We start from the raw sequence: 24,542 nt of genomic DNA, 5'->3' as shown, positions 1-24,542 counted from the left end.
GTCTTTTTTTTTTTTAACGATAATGAAATTCGTTCGCGTTACATCTGAACGAGACAACTCGCCAATTCTTTATAAAGTAATCCCGAGGCTATGCTCTGATACAAAGGCGGACGGGCAGACGCTGGCCTATTCCCCTTCGTCATCAGACATCATTGTTCCCAAGTCTACAGACACTGCGAGTACCAGTCATTGATCTGTTTACAGGTTCCACTGACGCAAGTTGTGCCTCCAGTCCAGCCCGAGCCACCACACTGGCCATAGAGCGGGACGCTAGTAGCACCGCCAGAACCGGCGGTAGTCGTGCTAGTGACCAGAGTAGTAGTAGTGGAGGATGTACCGCCCAGAGCAGCCAAGATACCAGCATAGGCAGGCTTCTTCACGAGGTTCTTATCCCAAGGACACGCATCACCCTGACCAGAGAATGTGCTCGGAACCCACGAGTATTTATCCGTGTAGTCCCAAATAGTAATGCCAACACACTTGGTATTTGCCATGCACGCCGCAACGGTGTTTTTGTAGTCGGTCGACTGTTGGGTAAGCAAGGCAGTAGTTGATGGCAGAGTCATACGGATGTCGAGTTCAGTGTAGGCAACGTCAACTCCCATGGCTGTGAATGCGGCCAGGTTGGTAGTCTGCGCGCTCTGGCTAGGGGTACTTCCGACAATAAAGTGTCCCTGCAGTCCGACGCCGTCGATCTTGGCACCGTACTGCTGCACGAGCTTGACGATTCTCTGGGCACCTGATGACTTGGAACCGGCTGATTCGATGTTGTAGTCGTTGTAGTAGAGCTTGGTGTCTGGGTCTGCGGCGGCTGCTGTTGCAAACGCGATGGGAAGGTATGCCTCGCCGATGTATTTGTAGAAGACATTGTCACGATAGGTACCGTCCTCGTTAAGAGCTGGCAATCCATGTATTAGCTATATATCATTCATTCCTAAGTTCGGTACTGACCTTCGTTTACAACATCCCAAGCATAACATTTGCCCTTGTAGTGAGTGACCACGTTGGTGATGTGGTTTTTCATGGCAGCAAGCAGAGTCGCATTGGTCCAGGAGCCACTTGAGACTATTTACCGATTAGATAGCTATTCACGGATTAAAAGGCATATGTCATAACAGAACTTACCCCAGCTGGGCAATTGGCTATGCCAAACTAGAGTATGGCACCGCAGCTTTTGACCATTCTTAGCAGCAAGGTCGGCAATTACATCTCCGTTGGTATAGGAGAAGGTGTTTTGGGACGGCTCAATTGCATCCCACTAGCGACAATTAGTGAGGGCATAGATTGCACGGTAAGGATTATCCAACCTTCTGCGAATTGCCCGGTGTAATTTGACCGAAGTCATCTGTGTTGCTCAGTTGGGTAAGGTACGGAGCATCGGTCAACTCGGGGTTATCAGTGGCTGATCCGAAGTATAGCTTTCCCTTTGCAACAGCAGAGGTGTGCAAGCCGGCTCCTTGGGTCCTATTGAGAAGAAATGGGCGTTAATGATTGTTAATGCTCGAGATTGGAAAGATAAGCCATACAACTGGGGAAGAACACTGGCGAATGCCAGGGCAATGGTAGAGAAGTGGACCATGACGAGAGAATCAATGTCGGGAATAGAATTGGATCAGAAGTTCTAGACCTGGAATGGGGAATTGAGAGGATCAAGCTCCTTTTATAGTCAGGGATAAACATGGCCAGACTGTCAGGGCCCTAGTAGTTCTGACATTTGACAGCTTCAACTTTGACGGGCCGACAGGCCGTGGCATAGTTGTCGCGGCCTTTGCAAATGGTCGAATGGGCTTGGCCTCTGCTAAGACGCCTAATCGTATGAGCTCGTGCATGGAATTTGTCACTTTAGCCAGGGAAATAGTCACACGGCCCGGCGCCATATTGTGGGCAGGATGGTGAAACGAATAGAAAGACAGCGGAGAGAATTCCGTATTTTCTTCACGGCAAAAAGAGGAAAAGAGGCGTTTTTTTTAATATTTCCCGTCAAGCGAAGTTGAAGAAAGAGACCGGGTAAATACGCTCTTCTCCGCTTCCCCGGAGAATCTTCAGGTCTCATTCAGGCTGGACAGGGGTCCCCGCTTTTGGATTAAACAGCGCTGAGCACATATGCAGTCAAAGTCAATGAAATTTACAATCTGAGACAATCGATTATATTCACTTGGCCTTGGATATGTTGGATTATAATCAGTGGGACCTTTCGTTCCCAGGGGCATTGCCGCCTCAATGATATCTATAAGAATCTGAAAATGCATCTATGTACACAAGGCGCTTTTAAGGGGTATCAGAGATTTTGTATCATGTTGCTCCGTGGTAGGACCAGATTCGAGCGTCAAGAGTGGTTAGTACCACTGTTGCAGCCAAAATTCAGACCAACAGGGCGATGGGCAGGGGGATAGCACTCCTCCCATGGGTGTGGTTTCTGTGGACGGATGTTCCATAGGAATCCACGAGATCGGTTGAAAGTTGAGCGGTGGGCTTCATATTAATGAGATACCGCTCAGCCAGTCTTCCGAGCCTTCATCTCCGCAATGTATTTACCGGTCTTGGAGAGAGGTACAACGTGGATGGTGACAAGCTCATCCACAACCTCGACCTTACCACCAGAGAGAATTTGCAATAAAGGCAGCTTCTTGCCAGCCTTGATCAAACCACCAGAGACAGTCTGCATGAAGCATTCAACACCTTCAACAGTGTATTCCTTCTTGGTGTCCCAAGGAAGGGGGAAGATGTAACTCAGATGATCCTCGATAGCGTTCATCTCCGAGAACGCCTTGATAAAGTCCGACTGGGCGTCCATGGGGTAAAGGAAAACAGTCGGGAACTCGATTGTGCTCTCCGGCGAGAGAGGATCAGGCACAAGGCGAATCTTGGCATCTTCCATATCAGGGGGCTGATTGGTTTTGCGGGTTCTGATTTGACGGGCGCGTAGAGCTGTGCTGAGGACCATATTCTGCTTGCGCACTTTCTCTTCTTCGGCCTTCTTCCTCGCGGCAGCACGCTCCAAAAGGGCCTTCCGCTCGGCAATCTTTCTGGCGGATTCTTGAAGAGCCTTACTTTCTGGGTCAATTGCCAATCCCCGGGCGGCAGCGTCTTCAGCCTCGGCGACCTTGTCCAACTTGAAGAGTGCCAAGGAGGAGCGGTAGAAGGCCTTTACGTTTTTTGGGTTGAACTTGAGGGCAACAGCACAGTCGAGAGTACAAGAACGGTAGTTTCCTGTAGAGGAAATATATTAGCCAATGTCCCGTACATCCAGGAAGATAAGACATACCTAGTTCCAAGTTGCACAATGCCCGATTGATGTGCGATGCCTCATCCAACTTGCGCAACAGCGCGGCCTCTTCCTCGGGATCTTCGGGCTTCTCCCACTTATCAACCTTGGCGTTAATGACAGCAATAGCCTTTGTGTAGAACTCTTTAGCGTCGATCCACTTGAGCTCCTGCACAGCTTCATTGCCTTGTCCCTTGAAGGTGTTCGCAACCTCGGCCCTAGTACCTTCGTTCTGCAGAGCCTGAAGAGCATCTAGGAGTACATTTTCACCCTCTTCAAACCGATATAGGTTAGTTGAATCGAACAGGCATGTCCAAGGAATAATCCGACGTACTCTCGTCACCCGCATTTTCAATATCGGTCATGAACAGAGGAGTCTTATTCATCATTGCCATCAACTCCTCTGAAGTATGCGACTGAACGGCCGCAATAGCTGGCGGGAGTTCGGGTGCATTGGGATCGGTCTTGCGCGCCTTCAGTGCCTCCTCGTTGATCGGGAAGGGAATTTCGTTTGTAGGAGCGAAGGCGTCAAACCCGGGCTGGGGTAGGCCCTGGGTGACCTCAGGAGGCGCCTTGTTGAGGTCGAGTGACTCATCAAAGTCATCTGGAAGTTCTTCAACGCGCGACATCTTGAGGGTTCTGTCACAGGAAAATGTCTTGCTTTCGGAGATTTGGAGATCGTCCAGATGCTTAGAAATGATGCCCGCAATGCAAACAGTGCAAACAAGAGGGGGTCTGACCGGCCCTAAGCCCTATTACCGGATAAGTCGGATTGAAAATGTGATCTAAAAGATTTGGGAAGAGCAATCAAAAGAGAATGGACGATTGTGGCAGAATCTTGGGTCTAAAATCGTCTAAATATTCCTTGATGGACTGTATGTTTCTACGTCGGATAAGCGGTACGGAGAGCCGGACGGTGCCTGAGGCCGCAATTTTTCATACTATCACTCTGCTACCAGGTTATATTCCACTATCTATGGATATCTGCTTCACTATTGATATAGTTCTGTCAAAATTCTCCTATAACAAGGCATATTATACACTGTTTTATGCAAAGAGCTACTCTACTAGGCAATGAAGACGATACTATATACGTATCTAGTAGGCAGTGCCGGACACCTACTATGCAGGCCTGACCTTGTATACTAAATCCCCACAACTGACAGCTCCTGGAAAGCTAAAACGCATGCCTCCTTAGCCCTGTGACTGACCTTCGCACATCGGGTGCTATTTCATCGGCGAAAGCCCGACCAAAACCAAACCCCGCATCAATCGGGTTGAAGACCGAGCTCCGATATAGGCTGTATATAGTCCTCGGTGCCAGGGCATGAGAATAATCTGGTTTCCCACAGATAATCCTTTGTAACAACAAAGATCACAGCAACATGGCCAAAACCTTCAACATTCTCGTCCTACCCGGCGATGGCATCGGCCCCGAGGTCATGGCCGAAGCCGTGAAAGTCCTCAAAGTCTTTGAGACGCCCGAACGCAAGTTTGAACTGCGCCAGGAGCTGATTGGAGGATGCAGCATTGACGCTCATGGCAAGTCTGTGACTGAAGAAGTCAAACAGGCTGCCCTAGACTCAGATGCAGTGCTCTTCGCCGCAGTTGGGGGTCCGAAATGGGACAATCAACGTCGTGGTCTTGATGGTCCTGAGGGAGGACTACTCCAACTACGAAAGGCCATGGATATCTATGCGAACCTACGCCCGTGCTCTTCTACCTCGCCGAGTGCTTCTATCGCCAAGGAGTTCAGCCCGTTCAAGCACGATGTTATTGAAGGTGTTGATTTTGTTGTCGTGCGGGAGAACTGCGGGGGAGCCTATTTTGGACGGAAGGTCGAAGAAGAAACATACGGTGGGTTGGGCTGAGACCCTATTGTAATTCAATAGCTCTCTAACCTTTCTTCTACTACAGCAATGGATGAATGGGGTTACTCCGAAGCCGAGATCCAGCGTGTTACCCGTCTATCCGCTGAAGTGGCACTGCGACACAATCCCCCTTGGCCTTTGGTCTCACTAGACAAGGCGAATGTACTGGCTTCTTCTGAGACTATGGCGCCGGGTAGTGGACAAGACCATGGCAGCCGAGTACCCGCAAGTCAAATTGGTGCACCAGCTTGCCGACTCCGCGTCATTGATTCTAGCAACGAACCCGCGATCCCTGAATGGGGTTATCCTGGCTGACAATACCTTTGGTGACATGATCTCCGACCAAGCTGGGTCTATTGTGGGTACGCTGGGTGTGTTGCCGAGTGCCAGTCTCAACGGTCTGCCTGGTGATAAGACGCTGAAGACACGACCTTACGGGCTGTACGAGCCTACGCATGGATCTGCTCCGACGTAAGTGCTAGAAACATGATACGAAGGTCCTGTTCTAACTTTGTTATAGTATTGCTGGCCAAAATATTGCCAACCCGGTTGCTATGATCCTTTGCGTTGCGCTTATGTTCCGATACTCTTTGGGCATGGAAGACGAAGCTCGACGTGTGGAGGATGCGGTGCGTAAAGTGCTGGACTCAGGGCTTCGGACGCCTGACCTCGGGGGTAAGGCTGGAACTAAGGAAGTGGGCGATGCGATTGTGTCTGCACTATAGAGTATAGAAGATAGCATACAATGATTGCTTGGTTCAAAAAGAGTTCCAGAATACAATATGTAGGTATGCGTTACACTGATCAATGAAATTCACATTAACAAAGACAGAGATCAAAGGCAATGTTTGTTCACTGAAAAACTGGGGTTGAAAGAAAAGCAGATTAGATGAGTTCATAACTTTCCCAAAGATTATAATTACACTGGTATATTCTTAAGGGACTTTTCATTCTTCTTTCCTATTCCTCTCCATGTCTAAAATTCTACATCCTCTCAAGCCCAAAGGTTCTACACCCCAGAGGCCCCTCCAAGACGGGTCCTTCAGGAGAAACCAAGCACTCACCATGTCACCCCAGAAGCCTACCACCTCATCTAAACCAGCGATCGCACCGGGTCATCCGAAGCAGCAACCAAATACACCAGGGTTCTGTGCTCTACGCCTCGAAAACCTAGAACACCAAACCTCAACCGCAAAAAGCGAGCTGATGGCATCCATTGCGGCAGACATCTGCGCTACATTCATAAGCATCGCAAATTACTCCGAAGAAGGCATACTTCAAGCGCAGCACACCGACGTAATCGACAAGGTGATCCAGACGATCCGCGACACGGACGTGAAGCAGCGACACTTGCTCGACGGACAGGTACGCCGACTTCGAAAAGATAGAAAGTGGATCCGGAAGAAGTATTCGCGATTGGCTGGGCAGGCGGATGGGCTCAGTCGCGCATATCAGACGAAGATGCGAAAGCTGAGCATCTCGCTACGTGAGGCGCGGGAGGAGGTGGCGCGTTTACGGAGGGAGCGGGATATGCTGTTAACTTGCTTAAAGAAGGATGTCATTGAGAAGGGTGCTTCAAATGATGATGCCGACGGGGAACTTGAGGTCGATGCGGATGCGGAGGATGTCGATGGGGAATATGAGCTTGAATAGGGCGGAGACGACAACGTGAGCGAGATCCTTGATGGCTTTCGGATATCTCTCCGATATCTCCAAGATGCTCCTCCGATGTTGGTTTTCTCTAAGCTTTCATGTGAAACCGTTAATATTTTTTGTTGGCCCTGGCTTTTAGGGCAAAAGAAGAGTTGTCCCATGTCCATTTTGAGGACTGGAGTTCAAATACTGGCAGAGTGAACAGCTCAAGCATGTTCACTCTGGGGGTACAGTCTCCTTCGTCAATCTCTCCCAAAGAGTTGGTCAATTCTTTAGCCACATGACAAGCAGCGCAGAATCGAGAAGCAAGTTCTATCAAAAATGACACTCATTTCAACTAAATGCCCTTGCAAAAACTATATTAATATATGTAAGCATCGGATTTGCCTATAAGTGTCCGAATCTTAAAGTCGGCTTCTGAGTTCCGAGGTCTGAATCGGCATTTGATGGCGACATTTGGAATGTGCCCAGGTGATTTCATATCCAGGGTTTGTTCCGGTTGATAAGTATAAGACGATAATCACTTAAAATAGGAAATATGGACAATCGGAACCGAGAAATCCAGTAGGAAATAGCCTGGAATTGCCTGAAATCACAGAAATCACAGATCATAAGGAAGTTGACGGTCAAGTCCAACCTCGGCATCTTCAATACGCGCAGGCTGATTCGGCCCGCGGATCCACCGACTTCCCATGTGGAAAGTCCGGGGGTCTCTTTTTCGGTTTCTCTTTTCTGTCCAGTTTTCTCTTTCTTTTCTCTTTCCGATCTTCAAAATCCATCCTCTTCGAACTCATCTCGAAGCCGACGTTGAGTTTGTTCAAATTCTTCCCGAAAGCATACCCCGGATCGCGTTATCGGCCGAGACCGACAATGAGCACTCACAACTATGACGCCGTCCGCAAGGACATCGCCGCTATCCTGCAGAAGCCCGGTTATGACGATGGCAGCGCAGGACCCGTATTCGTGCGACTAGCATGGTAAGTAAATCTGCTCCTCGAAGCCTTGTTTCCCGGTCGGGGACCCTCGGGCCAACGGGGGCGATAAGCCTCCCTCAACGCAATGTCACTGACGAACGGTTTCAAACAGGCACTCATCTGGCACGTACGACGCCGAAACCGACACCGGTGGTTCCAACGGAGCCGGCATGCGGTACGAAGCAGAGGGTGGCGATCCCGCCAACGCGGGTCTGCAGCACGGACGGGCATTCCTAGAGCCGATTAAAGAGAAGCACCCCTGGATCACGTACTCGGATCTGTGGACGCTGGCCGGCGTAGTGGCGATCAAGGAGATGGGCGGACCCGATATCCCCTGGCAAGGCGGACGCACAGATCTGATAGGCGACACCAAGGTGCCGCCACGGGGACGACTGCCAGATGCAGCCCAGGGCGCCGACCACCTGCGGTTCATCTTCTATCGCATGGGTTTCAACGACCAGGAGATCGTAGCGCTGACGGGCGGACACAACCTGGGCCGGTGCCACGGCGACCGCAGTGGATTCGAGGGTCCGTGGGTGACGAACCCGACGCGGTTCTCGAACTCTTTCTTCAAATTGCTGCTTCAGCTTGACTGGAAGCCTCGCAAGATGGCGTCGGGTATGACGCAGTTTGTGTATGAGGATCCCGATGCCGAGGAGGACGAGGAGCCATTAATGATGCTGCCGACTGATATGTCGCTTTTGACGGACCCGGCATTTGCCCCGTGGGTTAAGCGATATGCCGAGGATAAGGAGTTGTTCTTTGATCACTTCTCCAAGGTGTTTGCCAAATTGATTGAACTTGGCATCCGGCGTGATGCCCAGGGTGCGGTGACCAACACTGACGGCACTCTCGGTGGATATGTTTCGGCACCGAAGAAGAGCAACACTGCTACAGGCCCGCCCAGAGCACGTCTGTAGAGTGTCATATTTTTTTGTTTGTTTTGTATTTGGCTTGTTTTTGGATTAATTCCCCACTGCGTTAGTAGATCTGGGACTGTAGACAGCAGGACTCGGACATGTAAATAGATCATAGATCATAGAATGTGATTAAGAGAACTGAATAGCTGTTAGTGTGTATTTCTGTAGTTGAAGTAATGGGATTATAAAGAGAGAAGAGAGGGAAAAGGAAGAAAAGGAAAGGGGAAGCCTAAGTCTGGGAGTCTGGGGTAGGACTGCGGGGAAGCCCTGGAGGCTAGTATTCATAATACTATACATACTACATGTATGGACGGAGTACTCCGTAGTACATATGTGAGCTGGCTATGTATTAAAAGGAGTAATTATCGTTAAAAGTACTATTAACTAGTACTACTAACTAGTACTACTAATACTACTAGTACTAAATATGTACTATATACAGACTCGGGCCTCGGGTATATCAAATAAGAGCCTCCTGATTGGCAGATGGCCGTGTTAACGAGTATCAACGGTGTATACCTACATGCAGGTAGGTATATTGAATTTGGAATAATAACACACCATGCGTATAACTAACATCTAACTAACATATAACATATAACATCTATATAAACTAAATAAACATTAAATCACAAATCTGCTTCATCTCCACTATCACCAGGCTTCCACGTCGGATCGGTGTTCTTCTTCCTCGAATTCCTCAACCCCGGTCTTCTTGATACCTTCGGCTTCTCCTCCTCTTTCTTCTGTTCTTCCTTTCGTTGCTGTTTACAAGACTCCTCTATCGTCCATTTCTGGTCTTTCTCCGGTTCTTTCGCCAGTACTTCACTTTCTTGTTTTTCCTGTTCTCTCTTCTTTTCGAGCTCTTTCTGTTTTCCCCGCTCCTCTCTTGTCTTCTTGTCGAGCTCCTCTTGTTTCTTCTTATCGAGCCCCTCTCGTTTCTTCTGTACCTCTCTCCTTTTCCGCTCGTGCTCCTGTTTCTCCTGTCTCTTTTGTACCTCTATCCTCTCTCGGTCGATCTCTCTCTTGGTCGGCTTTCTCTTCTTCCTCTTCGTCCTCTGCATCACTAAATCTCTGCTTTGCCCTGAATAGACGCATCCTTTCTGCACGCAGAGCCTCCTTCTCACTTGCACTTAGCGCCTGCTTAGCAATAGCGTAGTTTGCCATCGCAGACCTCTGGAGTTCAATACCGTGCGTAGTGCGGAAGACCCGGTTTCGAGGCCCAGGGATAATCCCATTTGCATCTCGCATGGGAATATCTGACCACGCAGCGCCCTTGCGATTGCCTAGGTAGGGCGTCATAGGCAGTTCGGGGAAGTCCAGAGCTCCTTCCTCATCAGGCATACCTGAAGGCCACATGTCAGGATTTGGAGCGACCCAGCGTGGACTCTGCATCATCGAGTCGAACATAGGGTTTTGGGTGGGATCCTCAGTTACGTCTTGATCAATGATCGGCTCTTCATCCATCATTGGTACGTCAATGAATGAGGACAAGTCGAATTCCGGAGGTGTGGTGGTGGAATACATCGATTGATCAATGAGCGATGGGTCAAGGACCGCCGGATCGAAAAGCGCCGGATCGAGTAGCGCCGGATCAATAAGCGCCGGGTCAATGGGAGCGGCGGGTGTTATAGTGGGCGTGGCAGTCTGTGCAGCGGCTAGGTTGGGGGATGGTTGCGCTGTTGCCCAGCCGGGATTGAAACTGCTGAAGCGTTCACCGTTGTATGAAAGTATACGAGGCCATGACTCCTGCTGCAACGGAGGAGTTGATCGCTTCCAAGGGATGTGTGCTTCGAGGACATTCTTGTTCTCCTCCACGCAAGTGCTTACCTCGAACATCGCGTTGTTGGCCTTTAACAGGATGTCTGTGGTGGGGTTCATGATTCGCTCATAGAAAAGGAGTGGAATAGCATGATGGTTGACCCATTCAGTGGGTACTCTTTCTTCAGGTTGAAATCCTGGGACTCCACCGATCAGAACCCCGGAATTGACTTGGCTGTCGTACATCATAAGATTTCCATCATCTTTCTCGCCTCGTTGCGTATCTGTCCAAAAAAGGCGAGCATGGGATTCGTTGTTATAGATGCCGCCAAGCCAACGATAGTGTGCGATCTGTTGCTTGTCTTCATAGTCTATGTAATTGAACTTGAGATTCTGCGTGTGGTTTCGGATTCGCGTCTTGACATCAGAGGTTACCACCAGACGCAGCGGGAGTTGACCAATCTTTCGTTCTCCAGTGACTCCTGTCGGGTCACCACACTTGTCACATTTGAAAGATTTCCGTGGGTAGAAACATCGCTCAATCAACACTTGCAGTTCTACTCCGTTTTCATCGCCCGGTTGGTACCCGGGTAAAATGCAGGACCCTTGATGGGAGTTGTAAAACGGAATCTCGCGCTGACATTTGCAAGGGGTCACTCGCTCAACGTGGAAATAGCGGAATTGGGCGAAGCTTCTCGTGGCCACTGACCATACCGCCCAAGGAGGAATCGGTTGTCCCATTTTCAAGCCGGGTGACCCCTCCATAAACATACGGAGCCACTCGTCACGCACAAATATAGAAGTCTTATCATCGAAGGTCTCCCAGCTGGCCATTGTCACTTCAATGAATGCTTTTTCAATATCCTTGAACTCAGCTGCTCGATTGTTTGCGCGATCTATCTTGGTACAACCAGCATCGAGTAGCATTCCCGCTACAATAACAGCATCCGTCGCACAAGACATTGCGTCCCAGATAGGGCCGCGGCCCCGGACCGGAAACAAAGTGCCATTTGGATCCCAATCAAACGTCAATGGCGACAACTTCACATTTGCTGTGGTGGGGAATGATCCAAGTTTCAGCTTGAGGATATCTTGGTATGACTGGGCGGTCCCGTGGCGAATAGGTTTCTCAGTAGATGGAATGGAGGGATCGCGTTCCAAATCTGCATATACAATCTGCATCACAGCTCGTTCTATGGCATCCGTAAGCACTCGCGTGTCAACTGGGCCTGGGACTTTCGGGGCAAGGGGGCTCAATTGGTGCTTTCCAACGGGGGCCACTGTATGGGAAGGTGCCAGACCAGGCGTCCAGGTGAAAGTTGTGATTTCGTCAGCAGCAAAGACAGGCTCTTGAAACGGCGGAGTAGGGGAACGAGGGCGACCTCGGTAAGCAGGGGCACCAGGTGAAATTTGTCTCGAGCGCTTCCTACGGGGCTCACTGCTTTCATCTGGACCCCGTTTTTGGCCGGGTTCAGGGCCCGTTATTTTCGTACCCGGCGGATCGGTCAATGAATAGGCTGGTGTAAATTCGACTCCTGGGTTCATGTGTTGCAACAGTTCCATACGAAGGATTTCCTCTTGTTGCGCAGCGAGTGTTGGCGCTGGAGGTGGAGGTGGTGGAGGTGGTGTGTACAAGCTATCAACTGAGTACATATATTGTTGGATAAGGTAGTCGGGCATGTCTGGGGGCGCGTCCAGAGGGCGTATGTACGCATTCAAGATAGGCGTGCTCACATCAGGAAGAGAAGTGTACCACCTACTGAGTGGCCTTGGGCGCGGATCAAGGTCGTATCTCAAGAGTCGTGGTCCAGTGTCTCGGTTGATATTGAGCATTTCAAGCCAAGTCTTCGGACGATGGCGTTCTTGCATGTAGTAGATGAGCTTGAACAGAAACATCTGTAGAACCTTGAGATTCTGCTTCTTCCTCGTCGTCATGGCGGTCTTGGTCGTTTCCTCATACTTGATTCCCCAGAAGTAATGTTTCATCAACACTTGCACCTGCGGGAGCTTCAAGGAACGACTATGACCCAGTGCAACACTTTCGAACTTGACATTGAAATGTGACCAGTCGTTAGGTGGATTAGGAAGCCGGGTTAAATCGTAAATAGTTGAGGGTTGAGGTGGGTGTTCGAGTTCCTCCGGCTTCGACGGGAAATCGGAAAGGGGAGGAACCTCGAGTGGAGAGGAGGTACTCATCTCGACAAACTGAGAGTGAAGGAATCAAGGCCTCAAAATCTGGCACAATGGGCTCAATCAAGAGCAATATCCTGTTATCGGGGTGTCCTATACTGGTTTGAGGATCTTGGAAAGTTGTGAAGGCCGAAACGGTGCGAAACGGTGCGACACGGTGCGAACCAAGCGCTTTAATGGACAACGAGGAACATCCATTGTCCAGTGTGGCAGCTTGAATGCCATCCTTACCAGCCGAAAGAAGCAGAGTGGTATATTGTAGGTGGTAAGCATGAGTTGAAAGAATACACCGAGCGCCCCGAATCGAGTACCCATGGTAACATCTTGTTCCTTGATGAACAAAGCATTTGGATTTCTGGAAAGGTTTAGGGCCAGGACAGAATGAGCGTGGAGAATTCTATATTTGTCACATTAGCTCACAGTCTCTTGGTCGAGGTCAAATCCAGAGGATATCAAAGAACCGAGTAAAAATAGAAAGGCACTTCTGATATCAACAACGGTGGGGCTCTGAGGTTCCTTTAAACTAAACAAAGAACATGAATTACTAAATCGAAGGCAGCACATATTAGGGTCCCTCGATTCGGTGTATGTAGAGGATGTTATGACCATGTTCCTATCTTGTTTGGCCATGAGTGAACCTCACCTGAGTCTAGAAATGACCATCAGAGTGTGGAACTGGTTAGTGTCGAGGCAGGGATCCCTGAGATATCTCCTAAAGCGAGTGAATCGGGGACTTTAGCATCGTCCGGCCCGAAAGACGTATGAGCAAAAGAATGTATGGGCCTGTGAGTGCCAATATACTTCGAGACGCGGAATCATTCAATCGCGAATGAAAAAAGAAAGATAAAAACTTGAATCAAAGAGGTGACAGTGCCACAGACCAAATCAGTATATGTACCCCTCAAAGATTTACACGAAGCACAAAGAGATATTATGACAGTGGCTGATATCTCCAAGAACTGGGTTCGTCACAGTTTCATGTCGAGGGACGAGGGAAACAAAGCAGGGCTTCGTGTAAGATACGGGTAAATAACAGAGCAAATTACCAGAATCAAACAGTGAAATTAACAGTCATGTGATTTCACCTGATCTACACTATAGACTAGCCATTTTGGGTCTAGTCTCTGACAAGCGAGCCCTCGTCCAAATCAGGTTAGCGTCCCAATTACCCGATCCCACAAGCAAAGTCACTCAGTTGGACTTCCTCTCTCCATCCCTCTGTCGACAACCCATCGCGATCCTCGCCCATCGCCCATCATGTGTACGTGACGACCCCTCCTTTCAGTCTGAGAGCATTATATGATATACAACTACGAATTTGCCCAAAAAAAGAAAAGCAGGAAGCGGTGGCAGAGACAACGGTTCTCGAAATTGAATGTTGGCTAACATGGGGATTTCTCGATAACAGCGCTCGTGACCGGCGAGAAGACGAACTTCCAGTTCATCTTGCGTCTGCTCAACACCAATGTTGACGGCAAGCAGAAGATCATGTACGCGCTGACCCAGATCAAGGGTGTCGGTCGCCGTTACTCCAACCTGGTCTGCAAGAAGGCCGATGTCGACCTCACCAAGCGGTACGTTCGCCACAACTCCCATCGAATATGCAATCATTCCCATCCGTTTGTTATTGGAGGAAACATTGGAAGAAAAAATGGAGCAGTTTGGACTTGAATCGACACACGGAATATCGCACAACAATCGCACAAATATCACAAGACCAGCGAAGCTGACAAGACACTTTCTATAGTGCTGGTGAGCTCACCACCGAAGAGCTCGAGCGCATCGTGACCATCCTCCAGACCCCTACCCAGTACAAGATCCCCTCGTGGTTCCTCAACAGACAGCGCGACATCACCGATGGCAAGGACACCCAGGTTGTCTCCAACGGTCTCGACTCCAAGCTCCGTGAGGATCTCGAGCGCCTCAAGAAGATCCGCTCCCACCGTGGTCTGCGTCACTACTGGGGCCTCCGTGTCCGTGGTCAACACACCAAGACCACTGGCCGCCGCGGTCGCACCGTCGGTGTCAGCAAGAAGAAGGGCTAAATTATTCTGTTCGTTTTTTTGCCTGGGGGTTCTTGGAGGGATTCCGTTATTTCCGGTGTGTTTCTATGGGCACTCGTGGGACCTTTTCCCCGCTGTCAAAAAATTGAAAATGAACCATATCAATGAAATGATCCGATCTCTTCGATACGTTTACTTTGCTCTTGGCCGTGGGCTTGATGGGGTCTTCTGTTCTGGATCAATTTGCCAACTTAATGATCCTGTCTCGATCCTCGGCTCTCGTAGGGTAGAATATCTTGCAAGGCTCCGCGGTATGCTTTGGAAAATACCTTGCTGTGGGGTAGGATGTCCTAGATAGTCGGTGTGGGACAAGGCCTAGGCTATCAATTATGGGGTACTCCATCTTTTCTTCTTTCTAATGTTAGATATCCTGGACTATCAACGCCTATCTGCGCCTATTTGCCTATCTGTGTCTATCACCACACATCACGCACCCGCACTCCATATCCCGAATGTCTACACTACGCCCAATATGTTTCCATCAAGCTCAACGACCTTTTAAGCTTCAGGACTGTTCCTTATTCGATCTCATGTCTCATCCAAGATTGATTGAATTCAAAGTTGCCTAGTCGTATATACTAAACAGAAGCCATATCACCAAAAACCAGCAGGAAACAGATGATGCCGAGTATACGGCCTTTCTGCATGTCCCAGAGGATTAGGTGTCAAATTGTACGCAAAACAGCCAGTCACAAGATCAATAACACGCAGTGTAATGATAAATTCATGAACCCATGTAGCATAGAGCACCTCGGTCGAGCGTTTAGAACCACTCACCACCGATCCAGCGGTTGAAGAACTCCAGGCCAGACTCAGGCTGGTCCATGGGAACCATGTGGCCACCGCCGTAGATACGCATAAAGGTGAAGTTGCCGTGGGACTTGATCTGACCGATCTTCTTGCCAACATGCTCGTTCTGTACAATCTTGAGGTCCTCAAGCTCAGCGGAAGCGAACTCCTTCTGGCCAGGCCACTCAAGAGCCTCGGACCAGGCCTTGTTGCCAAGCCAGTTGCAGATGAAGTCAGCATCACCAGCGTAGATCAGGACGGGGATCTGCTCGAGGAGGCCGGGCACGAGGCGGTGGTAAGGCTTGAACCAATCGCCATTGAAGAGGAAGTTACGGTTGATGTCGAAGTTGCATGAGTCGTAGCCATCAACCTCAGCACCGACAGCCTCGCGCACGCTCTCCTGGCCAAGGTACTCGCTGACGTAGCCCATGCCCTTGTAGCACAGGTTGCTCTCGTCCTCACACTTGCCGCGAATATCGTAAACGTTCTGCCCAGTGCGCTGGTAGGGGCCAAGCATGGCGTTGTTGCAGTAAATCGAGGCCGGGACGCAAACCCAGGGGCTCTCGCTGTTGTAGCAGGCCTGGATCATGCTTTGGCATCGGGACAGGGAGTTGTCCATGGACTGGCAGGTGCTCTCATCCAGAACAGCGGGGTAACCACCCTCGCCGCAGGCCATAGGGCGGTAGTAACCGTACTGAGTGAGACCGTCGGTGAGACCGTTACCAATGAGAACAGACTTGAGGTTGATGTTGCGCTTCTTGTGGGAGAGAATCTCCGAAGCCATGACAGGGATATAGTGGCCAGCGTATGACTCGCCAGCAATGTGGAAGTCCTGTGTAGCGTACTCAGGGAATTGCTTGAAGAACAATGTCAGGAGAGCATAGACATCCTTGCCAGCAGCAACAGTGTCACTGACAGAGCCGCCACTGTAGGAGTAGCCGACATTGATGGGCTGGTCGAGGAAGATCACAGAGGCATTGTTGTTCCACGAGAAATCATTGTAGACAGGCTTGATCTTGGAATTGATGGAGCTGGGTCCAAGTTCCATGAAAAGTCCAGTGAGGGACGAGCAGCCGGGACCGCCGTTCAGCCAAAGGACAACGGGATCGTTCTTGGGGTCATTGCGAGACTCGAAGAACCCTTTCTGATGTTAGATAAACTCTAGATAATAAACGGACGTCTTCCACTCACAATAAAACAAGTGCTTGTCGTTCTCATCATCATCTAGGTAACCACTGTACTGCTTCACACCGGGATCGATGCCGAGGGCGCTGGGATCAACCTTCTTGGCGCGGAGGTTGTAGGCTTCAAGTCTGCCGTCAACCTCACGCTCCTTGGTGCCCTCAGCACCGGAGACCCAGATGTCTTGGACTTCAGCGCCACTGACATGATAATCCCAGTGCGAGTCAGGGCGGCGGGTGTGCTTCTTGGGCAGGGAAAGCAAGGGAGCGCTCTCCATGGATTCCGGGAAGTAGTTAGAGACTTCCTCCCAGAGCTGACGAGCCTCTCCAGAAAGGGACTTGAACTGGTCCTGGAGGTGCTGCAGGGGCTTGAATGCATCCGCACTCTGCTGGATTACGTTCTCCGCATGCTCCTTGTGAGCTCCGAGGACTTGCTGGAAGGGCGGGGCAGCAGCCGAAGCAGCCCCCGCCAAGAGAGTGGCGGACAGGACTCTCATTGCGAACTGTGTTTGAATTTCACAGCAACAATGATGCTAATGATGAGTTGGTGATGAGGAGCGGGTACCTTGGGATCTGGAGTCAGGCACCTCTTATCAGTAACCGTTTGTGGGAATGACTCTCGAAAACAAGCCAAAGGAATATAATATCTTACACTGTGAAAATACCACAAGATATTTGATAATTGTAATAAAGCTGAGGATTCAAAGAGGCAAGACGGTGATGTCCTGTGCTTGTGAGATGAGGAGAAGCAGGTCCCTTGGCCGATGACGCCGGGGACGGTCGATAAGACGAGACGGCTGGACCAATCAGGTGAGCCCAGGAGTGGGTCGGCCCCATGATCGGATGATTCAGCATGAGTCACGGGATTCCAACCTTGGAAGGTTACGAGGGGCACGAGCTTGTCGACTAAGCCTTTTTGAGTAGATTTCCTGACGCAAATCAACTTTTGATACTCCGTACTCAGCCTACATATATCCTTCACTCTTGACAGTGTCGTCTATTTGGAAATAGTATTCAAAAATATATCTTGAATATCACTGCATTTTCTGGTGTCTGCTTTTTTTTTTCTTACTGAAGCAACAGCTCTCAGCGGCTTCACACCCAAAATGCCTATCAACCAACCCTCCAACCAGATCAAGTTCACCAACGTGTCGGTAGTCCGACTAAAGAAGGGTACGTTTCCGCCTTGCCTATGTACTTTTAGCTTTTCTAACCTTTTATCTCAAACCAGGCAAGAAGCGCTTTGAACTCGCCTGCTACAAGAACAAACTGCTCGAATACCGATCCGGCGCTGAAAAAGATCTCGACAATGTCCTCCAAGTCCCAACCGTCTTCCTCTCCGTCTCCAAAGCACAAACCGCCCCGTCAGCAGAGCTAGCAAAAGCCTTCGGAAACGGCACCCCTCGGGAGGAAATTCTGCAAGAGATCCTCCGTAAAGGTGAAGTGCAAGTTGGCGAGCGTGAGCGCAAAGATATCCTCGAGCGAGTGGAGAAGGAAGTACTGGATATCGTGTCAGGCCGACTAGTCGATCCCTCAACCAAGCGCGTGTACACATCGGGAATGATCCATAAGGCGTTGGATCAACTATCCTCAGCCAGCGGACAACAACAGACACAAGCGAGCGGGGAGGCGAATGGAGATGGCGACGAGAAACCCTCCCAACCGAAGAAGCCGCTATGGACGGGAGTTTCGGCAAACCGCTCGGCAAAGAGTCAAGCGTTGGATGCCATGAAGGCTCTCATCGCTTGGCAGCCGATCCCCGTTATGCGGGCTCGCATGCGTCTTCGTGTGACATGCCCAGTGCCCCTGCTCAAGCAGTCTGTCAAGGCTGCTCCAGGTGCTGGGTCGAATAAGGAGAAGGAAGCCCCATCCGGTGGCTCCAAGAACAACAAGAAGGGGAATAAGGGATCGAAGAAGTCTGCTAAGAGGGATGATTCAGACATTGAGGGTGGTCAGTCTGATGTGGAAGCTACGTCCAAGGCTCCAAGCACCGTCAAGGACAAAATCATGGCCTTTATTGAGTCAGTTGAATCGCAAGAAGTTGTTGGTGGGGATGAATGGGAGGTTGTTGGTTTTGCTGAGCCCGGTGCATTCAAGGGATTGAATGAACTGGTGAGCAATGAGACCCGCGGAAGAGGCCGGGTTGAGGTTCTGGACATGTCGATCACACATGAGGATTGAATAGATGACGTTTGATTTCTCTATGGGGCTTTACTGTACATGATATAGCGATATGACTGATGACAAAAAGTAAAAAAGAACCTTAGACCCTCGGAATACATTTGATTTCGACATGCCATCTCATTCTGTCTCATTAAGGGGAATGAATACCCTACGAAATAGAGGTGAAGAAAGTCTAGTCTCGTGGAAAAAGCAAAGGCGAATGACAGCCTAACAGTGAAGACAAACTGCAGGGAAAACACACAATGGCATCATCAGCTCGTAAAGAAAAAGCCACTCAACATGGAAGAGCGTATTTGCAAGAAGGAAACAAGGATCTCAAGTATAATAGCCTTTGGGCGTATCATTGACTCGCAAGAAAGCAGCTAAAAATATGATACAGACTAGGATATAGACAAATGAAAGCAAGAAGCCAAACGCCGTGAATGAGAGAGAATTGACTATCGCCAGAGAAAAGCAGAAAAGCAGAAAAGCAGAAAAGCAGAAAAGCAATCAGGGATCATCATAACTCGCTTTTTGTGTCCCTCGAGTAATTCAGATGTCCAACCCAGGTACGCTGATATTATCACACCCAGTCACCATCAAAACCACATTCTTACCCGGGCCAAGTTCTCTAGCGAGATCAAGTGCCTTGGATACTGCGTGACTCGAGTCAAGACCAGGCAAGATCCCCTCATGTTGCTGAAGGGTTCTAAATCCGTCCAGGGCAACCGCGTCGGTAGCCGTGGAAATTTCAATTCGGCCAGAGTCCTTCCAATGGGCGACCTCAGGACCCACAGTAGACAAGTTCATGTCTGGTGAAATGGAATGCGAGTCAAGGATCTGGCCATCGTGGTTTTGGAGCAGGAGAGTGCGGGCACCCTGCAGTACCCCAAGTCCACCATCTGTCAGGGCAGCTGCCTTCGCAGCTTCCACACCAACCAACCGAATAGTTGAATCATGAAGGAACGGTCTGAAGAGACCAATTGCACCGCTACCGCTGCCAACGGCGGTGACGAGGGCATCCGGCTGGCGACCTGCTACCTCGTGCATTTGGGCTGCAACCTCGTCGCCTAGAAGGGCTTGGAACGTGCGAGCCAGGGTCGGCAGGGGACTGGGACCCACCGGGCTACCCATGAGGTAGTATGCAGATTCGTGATTGCAGACCGCATACCGCAAGGCTTCTGTGATGGCAGCGCGTAGACTACCCATGCCGGAGGGTGTGCGGGCTGTCAGGACCTTAGCGCCGAGGGACTTCATCTCGAGCACGTCCTCCTCCTGGGCACTAGCATCATCTGCACCAATGACTACCACGCAGCGCAATTTCAGACGTGCGCACATTGCAGCGGTGACCTTGCCATGTTTGGCCGAGGCGCAATCCGTGACGATCTCAGAACGGCCCATACGACGAGCTAGCAGGAGCTGGCCGATTATGTTGCGGGTCTTGTGGCTGCCATATTCATTCTTGTCCTCTCGCTTCAGCCATATGGTAGCCCCATCTGCCAGGCTGGTTAATTTTCCAGCCATCTGTAGTGGTGTGACACGGTCACGCTGGAACGTGGCATATTCTTCCCAGAACGAAGGGTCTGAAACGGTGGCCTCGAAGAATAATGTCAGCTCGTATAGGAATCCCATTATGGATTCTGGAGCGAACCGGCCCCCATAGGAGCCATAGCCATCGAATGTGACCTGCGGGGCCAGCAGACTGCCATCTGCCTGCAGGATGGGGGTATACGGTGTGATTGTGGTCAGTCTCGACGTGGAGGTAGACTTGGCAGGTGTCTCGGGGGGCGTAGAAGTGTTGCCAGTGCCGGTTGATACTGTTGTTGCCCTGGTTTCGCCATCTGAGGCATTTGTCAATTCGGTCTGTGTGCTGCTGTCACAGCTGGGAGAAACTGAGGGAGTCCTGGACTGTACGCTGCCAAGCCCCTCCAGACAGGGACTAGCAACTCGGGCTTGAGCAACCGTTCTGCCAGCAGATCTCAAGCGAATGGGATCTTCCACGTTTTCCGTGCCATGTGTCGCAGAATCAGTGGGCTCGCATGATTTGGAAGAGGAAAAGCAAAGAAAACGGCGCAGAGAGCGAAGACGGCGCAGAGAGCGAAGCATGATGTATGATGTGTTCTATCCTTCGGATGAAAGTAGAAGTTGAATTGATGTCTTGGTAAAGTGATTGACAAACAAATTATAAAGACCCATGAAAAACAAAGAGAATGGATTTGAGGTTTGACTATTCAGACCATGCAGATAGAAGTAGGATACAGTACCAGTTCACGGGTGGGCGAGAGGTGCATTAAGTACAGTGTGGACGCTCCTGCCTTAGGTACATGGGTCTGTCACCTTTCAGCTCATCGGGCTAGTTCGACGGAGGGCTCGATCAATCGGATTGCCTTCCTTGGGTAACTAGGTTCCAAGGCTATCTGACTACCTAGATAGCTCTTCTAGTTTCCTTCGCGAGTGGAGTATGTACATCTGGACTTGTAAGAACACTGTATCGTGGCGTTACATAGTGGAACGGTGAAGGAGGATGAACAAATTCGAAGTATACACATCATCGTGTGGATATTATTGAGACTATTCTTACCTAGGGACTATGTAGTGATAGGTAAGATTCGCTTCACTTCTAGAACGTAAAAGACTCCTTATACTGGCGGAAAAGACGATCATTCAGACTCCCGAGGTGGATCAAGAGCCTCCTATTCTTCGAACTCTTTGCCTGACACCTTGCCAATAAGGATCAGGTTAGAATACTCCATACACACCGAGTAGTTCATTCCAAATAAACGCAATCCTTCTAGATGCAATGAACCGCAGCGGTGACAGGAGTGGGACTCGAGCCCCAGTGCCAATGATGTATCTAAGCCCAATCTAGTATGTTCAGATTCCACATCGCAATTGGGACGTGCAATTTTGCAGGGATCCATCTCATTTTAGCACTAGAGCCGATGATCTTGATTATCAATGAAATTCAATGGAATTCCAAGGTTTGGGCCTCTCAAGGCAGAATCCCATATATGCTGTGTTACAACATGCGCACTCTCAGAATAGTCTTGTTCCACAAAGCGAGCCTTATCTCAGGCCAAATCCAAATCCACGGCGTGATGCATTCCAGAACCCGCTCCACGTGTTACCGTTTCGGGGTACATTCAGATGAGTCGGCTGATACAATGATCGTCACTTTAGCTCAAAAATGAGACATATCACATTATATGGAGCACATGGTATAATTTTGACAGATCAATTCTTTTCTCCCAATCGATGAGATCCCTCTGCCCTAAACCGGCCCTTTGGGTCGTGTTCATGCAAGGATCTCTTTCAGCCATATCTTTCATTCAACGACACGTTCTTTTACATCTCTGTCAACGCCAAATTTTACCTTTTTGCCTATTCAGCTTGTACTTTTGAAATTGTTGGGAAAATTGCTAGCTCTTAATAAAAGGAAAAAGAAATGAAAGAAAGAAATCCAACCCATCAGCGAGCAGCTTTATCGTTGGTATATTGCATATTTTATTCTGTGTCGCCTTCACTATCATAATACGTTGAGCATAGCTCATCCCAGAACATATATGTGATTTACTAAGCTGATTTCCATGCATTCTCCTATAGTCTATACAGAGTAGTGTTCATATAAATAATTTATCCAGCTTCGACCTAGGGCGAAGCTGATCATGTGATAAACTTAATAGGACATGACAACCTTGGAAACTTCAACCAATGGGAACTTGGCCGAACAGTCAAAGAAATATTATTTTGCCTTTCTTTGAACGTATTACAATTTTCTAGCGAGTAATTGAAACTAGTAAAGCATATATCAGCCAAATTTGAGGTTGTAGAATTTGAGTGGGCGAAATTGGGAGGATACGAATATATATTACCACTCTACTTCGAACGACTTCTGAGACAAACTCAAATTTCGCACAATTTATTCATCGAATAGCATGATGTATTAATTCAAGTAGTATTACCGGACACCAGAAGACACTACCTTGGAACCACGGACTATCATAGTTTTAAGGCTTGGTATGAACAGCTTAGAGTGGGAAAACACTTAGGCACGCATTCGAACGCTTAGCCACATAGGCTAGCTTTTGGCCTGTAGACCCTATTGTCTCTCAGATAGTTCTCGCACCTTCCTGTATAATTCTCAACTTGACAGGCCTACCACTGTGAATCCCGCGAAGAAGATCAGCGGTTATATTTCCCACTTTATCCAGCTCCTTTGTCTTGCTAAAGTAATTCTTCGAACGAATTTTATCAATGTTATCCACATACATGAGCCTATAAGAGTGGACCTTTGGTTTCTTTACTTATTGCGTTTCAGCTAGAAGGAGTGGAGACAGCGCATGGTTGCCATAAAGAAACCATAAATATCTCACCCATGGACCTTTCCAAGGTTTACATAGTATAAGATGATGTAATTTGAGAAACTCAAGTACGTATGTAGATAGTGTTGAAGAATAGAGCAAACAATTACTTCTGCCTTGCAGCAACCTCTAAATGCCATATAAGACTGGTCTTTGCGACGTTTAGATTTGGAAACTTGCCCCAGATTATTGATGTTTTTGATCATGACGTTCTTGATTAAGTTGAATCTCTCCCTATGAATTTAGATAAAAGTAGAAGCCAATTAGCCAATCTGGAAACATTGTCCGTGTCTGTCTTCAGCGCAGGTAGACATCGAAATCTGTGAAAGGGTCGCCCCGCCCCGTTACCCGGATCTTGACCACCCGCGGGTTCATCCTTATAGGGCGACGAATAAGTATCTATTGGCTTTGTAACTATTAATTGGGATTGGACCTGTTTAGTCTTTTTAATGCGTATTTACTTAGGATGTAAGATATGAGCCCTAGTTTCTCTTTGCAAAGCTAGCGCACAGGATTGATCTACACCACACACTGCACGTCTTCAAGGATATGCGGCAACAGTGTAATGGCGTCGTCGAATTTGTTCTTCGGTCCATATTAGTCGTAAGAAGATTTTGATTGTCGGGAATCCGGATAGCATTACAAGCGCAACTAGTTGGCGATGCGCCCTATGTAGTATAACCACCTGTAGCCCAGATCAACATCAAACCGACACCAAGACCTCACAAAATATATCCAACCATAACGCGACAAACGTCATCCCATTTGGCATTTTGACGGACATCATGCTGACAGAAACGTCCATCAGTGATAAACCTTGGAACCCGGCGATCACACGAATCATTACCGGAATAGAGCGATGTGCGATCTTAGCGCGGGGAAAGAAAGCTTGGCCTTCGGCGGGGTTGGGAGATTCTTCGAGAACGTCTGGAAAACTTAGGATCTAGAGCGATCTATATAGATCGGCCGTTAGACCTTTTAAATTTAATGACTTTAAGTTTATAGTTCAGGTGAAAGCCGGAAATTTATCTCTGGCAACGTTATATTGTTATATTTTTTTCTCTAGACCATCTAAGAGAGACATTCGCGACGTGTATATCGTGATAAGAGCAATGGCTCACGAAGCCAGGGGTGGATGGGTTAAAACCATCAAAGCAAAATGACCAACAGACCCCGCCAAAAAAAATAAAAAAAAAGCAAAATCCTTAACGGGTATACGCTTAGATGCAAATGCATAACAGATGTGAGGGAAAGACGATCGCTGACCGGAAGTCCTTGGCATCTAGCGAGGAGCGACTCGGCAAGCGATAAGAGTGAAACAGCGTGCCAGTATGGCGTTTCAGGGATAGCG

The 24,542-nt window shown here is 49.1% G+C and overlaps 10 protein-coding genes across 10 annotated transcripts; 5 read left to right on the top strand and 5 right to left on the bottom strand.

Moving 5' to 3' along the window:
- Positions 1-164: 164 nt before the first annotated feature.
- N7519_004794 (putative endo-1,4-beta-xylanase) lies at positions 165-1,579 on the bottom strand (the record flags this gene model as incomplete). Its single annotated transcript, XM_057291570.1, has 5 exons — positions 165-898; positions 952-1,065; positions 1,126-1,258; positions 1,308-1,464; positions 1,527-1,579. 5 exons carry the CDS (start codon positions 1,577-1,579, stop codon positions 165-167), a joined length of 1,191 nt encoding a protein of 396 aa, XP_057152772.1.
- A 915-nt stretch (positions 1,580-2,494) lies between these two features.
- On the bottom strand, positions 2,495-3,894 carry N7519_004793 (HSP70/90 family co-chaperone CNS1; the record flags this gene model as incomplete). Its single annotated transcript, XM_057291569.1, has 3 exons — positions 2,495-3,210; positions 3,266-3,538; positions 3,600-3,894. 3 exons carry the CDS (start codon positions 3,892-3,894, stop codon positions 2,495-2,497), a joined length of 1,284 nt encoding a protein of 427 aa, XP_057152771.1.
- Positions 3,895-4,650: 756 nt separating this feature from the next.
- On the top strand, positions 4,651-5,861 carry N7519_004792 (3-isopropylmalate dehydrogenase; the record flags this gene model as incomplete). The annotated part of the gene is made up of 4 exons (XM_057291568.1): positions 4,651-5,122; positions 5,183-5,230; positions 5,334-5,607; positions 5,657-5,861. 4 exons carry the CDS (start codon positions 4,651-4,653, stop codon positions 5,859-5,861), a joined length of 999 nt encoding a protein of 332 aa, XP_057152770.1.
- A 340-nt stretch (positions 5,862-6,201) lies between these two features.
- N7519_004791 (uncharacterized protein) lies at positions 6,202-6,789 on the top strand (the record flags this gene model as incomplete). Its single annotated transcript, XM_057291567.1, has 1 exon — positions 6,202-6,789. One exon carries the CDS (start codon positions 6,202-6,204, stop codon positions 6,787-6,789), a length of 588 nt encoding a protein of 195 aa, XP_057152769.1.
- Positions 6,790-7,659: 870 nt separating this feature from the next.
- N7519_004790 (peroxidase) lies at positions 7,660-8,683 on the top strand (the record flags this gene model as incomplete). The annotated part of the gene is made up of 2 exons (XM_057291566.1): positions 7,660-7,766; positions 7,876-8,683. 2 exons carry the CDS (start codon positions 7,660-7,662, stop codon positions 8,681-8,683), a joined length of 915 nt encoding a protein of 304 aa, XP_057152768.1.
- A 629-nt stretch (positions 8,684-9,312) lies between these two features.
- Positions 9,313-12,640, bottom strand: N7519_004789 (uncharacterized protein; the record flags this gene model as incomplete). The annotated part of the gene is made up of 2 exons (XM_057291565.1): positions 9,313-9,617; positions 9,682-12,640. The coding sequence occupies 2 exons, from the start codon at positions 12,638-12,640 to the stop codon at positions 9,313-9,315; spliced, it is 3,264 nt and encodes a 1,087-aa protein (XP_057152767.1).
- Positions 12,641-13,891: 1,251 nt separating this feature from the next.
- On the top strand, positions 13,892-14,679 carry N7519_004788 (40S ribosomal protein uS13; the record flags this gene model as incomplete). The annotated part of the gene is made up of 3 exons (XM_057291564.1): positions 13,892-13,895; positions 14,043-14,208; positions 14,382-14,679. The coding sequence occupies 3 exons, from the start codon at positions 13,892-13,894 to the stop codon at positions 14,677-14,679; spliced, it is 468 nt and encodes a 155-aa protein (XP_057152766.1).
- Positions 14,680-15,460: 781 nt separating this feature from the next.
- Positions 15,461-17,164, bottom strand: cp3 (carboxypeptidase C PRC1; the record flags this gene model as incomplete). The annotated part of the gene is made up of 2 exons (XM_057291563.1): positions 15,461-16,626; positions 16,678-17,164. 2 exons carry the CDS (start codon positions 17,162-17,164, stop codon positions 15,461-15,463), a joined length of 1,653 nt encoding a protein of 550 aa, XP_057152765.1.
- Positions 17,165-17,764: 600 nt separating this feature from the next.
- N7519_004786 (guanine nucleotide exchange factor SDO1) lies at positions 17,765-18,848 on the top strand (the record flags this gene model as incomplete). Its single annotated transcript, XM_057291562.1, has 2 exons — positions 17,765-17,840; positions 17,899-18,848. Exons 1-2 carry the CDS (start codon positions 17,774-17,776, stop codon positions 18,846-18,848), a joined length of 1,017 nt encoding a protein of 338 aa, XP_057152764.1. The 5' UTR covers positions 17,765-17,773.
- Positions 18,849-19,382: 534 nt separating this feature from the next.
- On the bottom strand, positions 19,383-20,936 carry N7519_004785 (tryptophan synthase; the record flags this gene model as incomplete). Its single annotated transcript, XM_057291561.1, has 1 exon — positions 19,383-20,936. The coding sequence occupies one exon, from the start codon at positions 20,934-20,936 to the stop codon at positions 19,383-19,385; it is 1,554 nt and encodes a 517-aa protein (XP_057152763.1).
- Between the last annotated feature and the right edge of the window lie 3,606 nt (positions 20,937-24,542).

The sequence above is a fragment of the Penicillium mononematosum genome (genome assembly GCF_028829835.1).
Source record: "Penicillium mononematosum strain IBT 11891 chromosome Unknown utg000002l:1.0-8112719.0:1.0-8118358.0, whole genome shotgun sequence".
Classification (NCBI taxonomy): Eukaryota; Fungi; Ascomycota; class Eurotiomycetes; order Eurotiales; family Aspergillaceae; genus Penicillium; species Penicillium mononematosum.
This window is presented reverse-complemented; position numbering and strand designations above follow the sequence as displayed.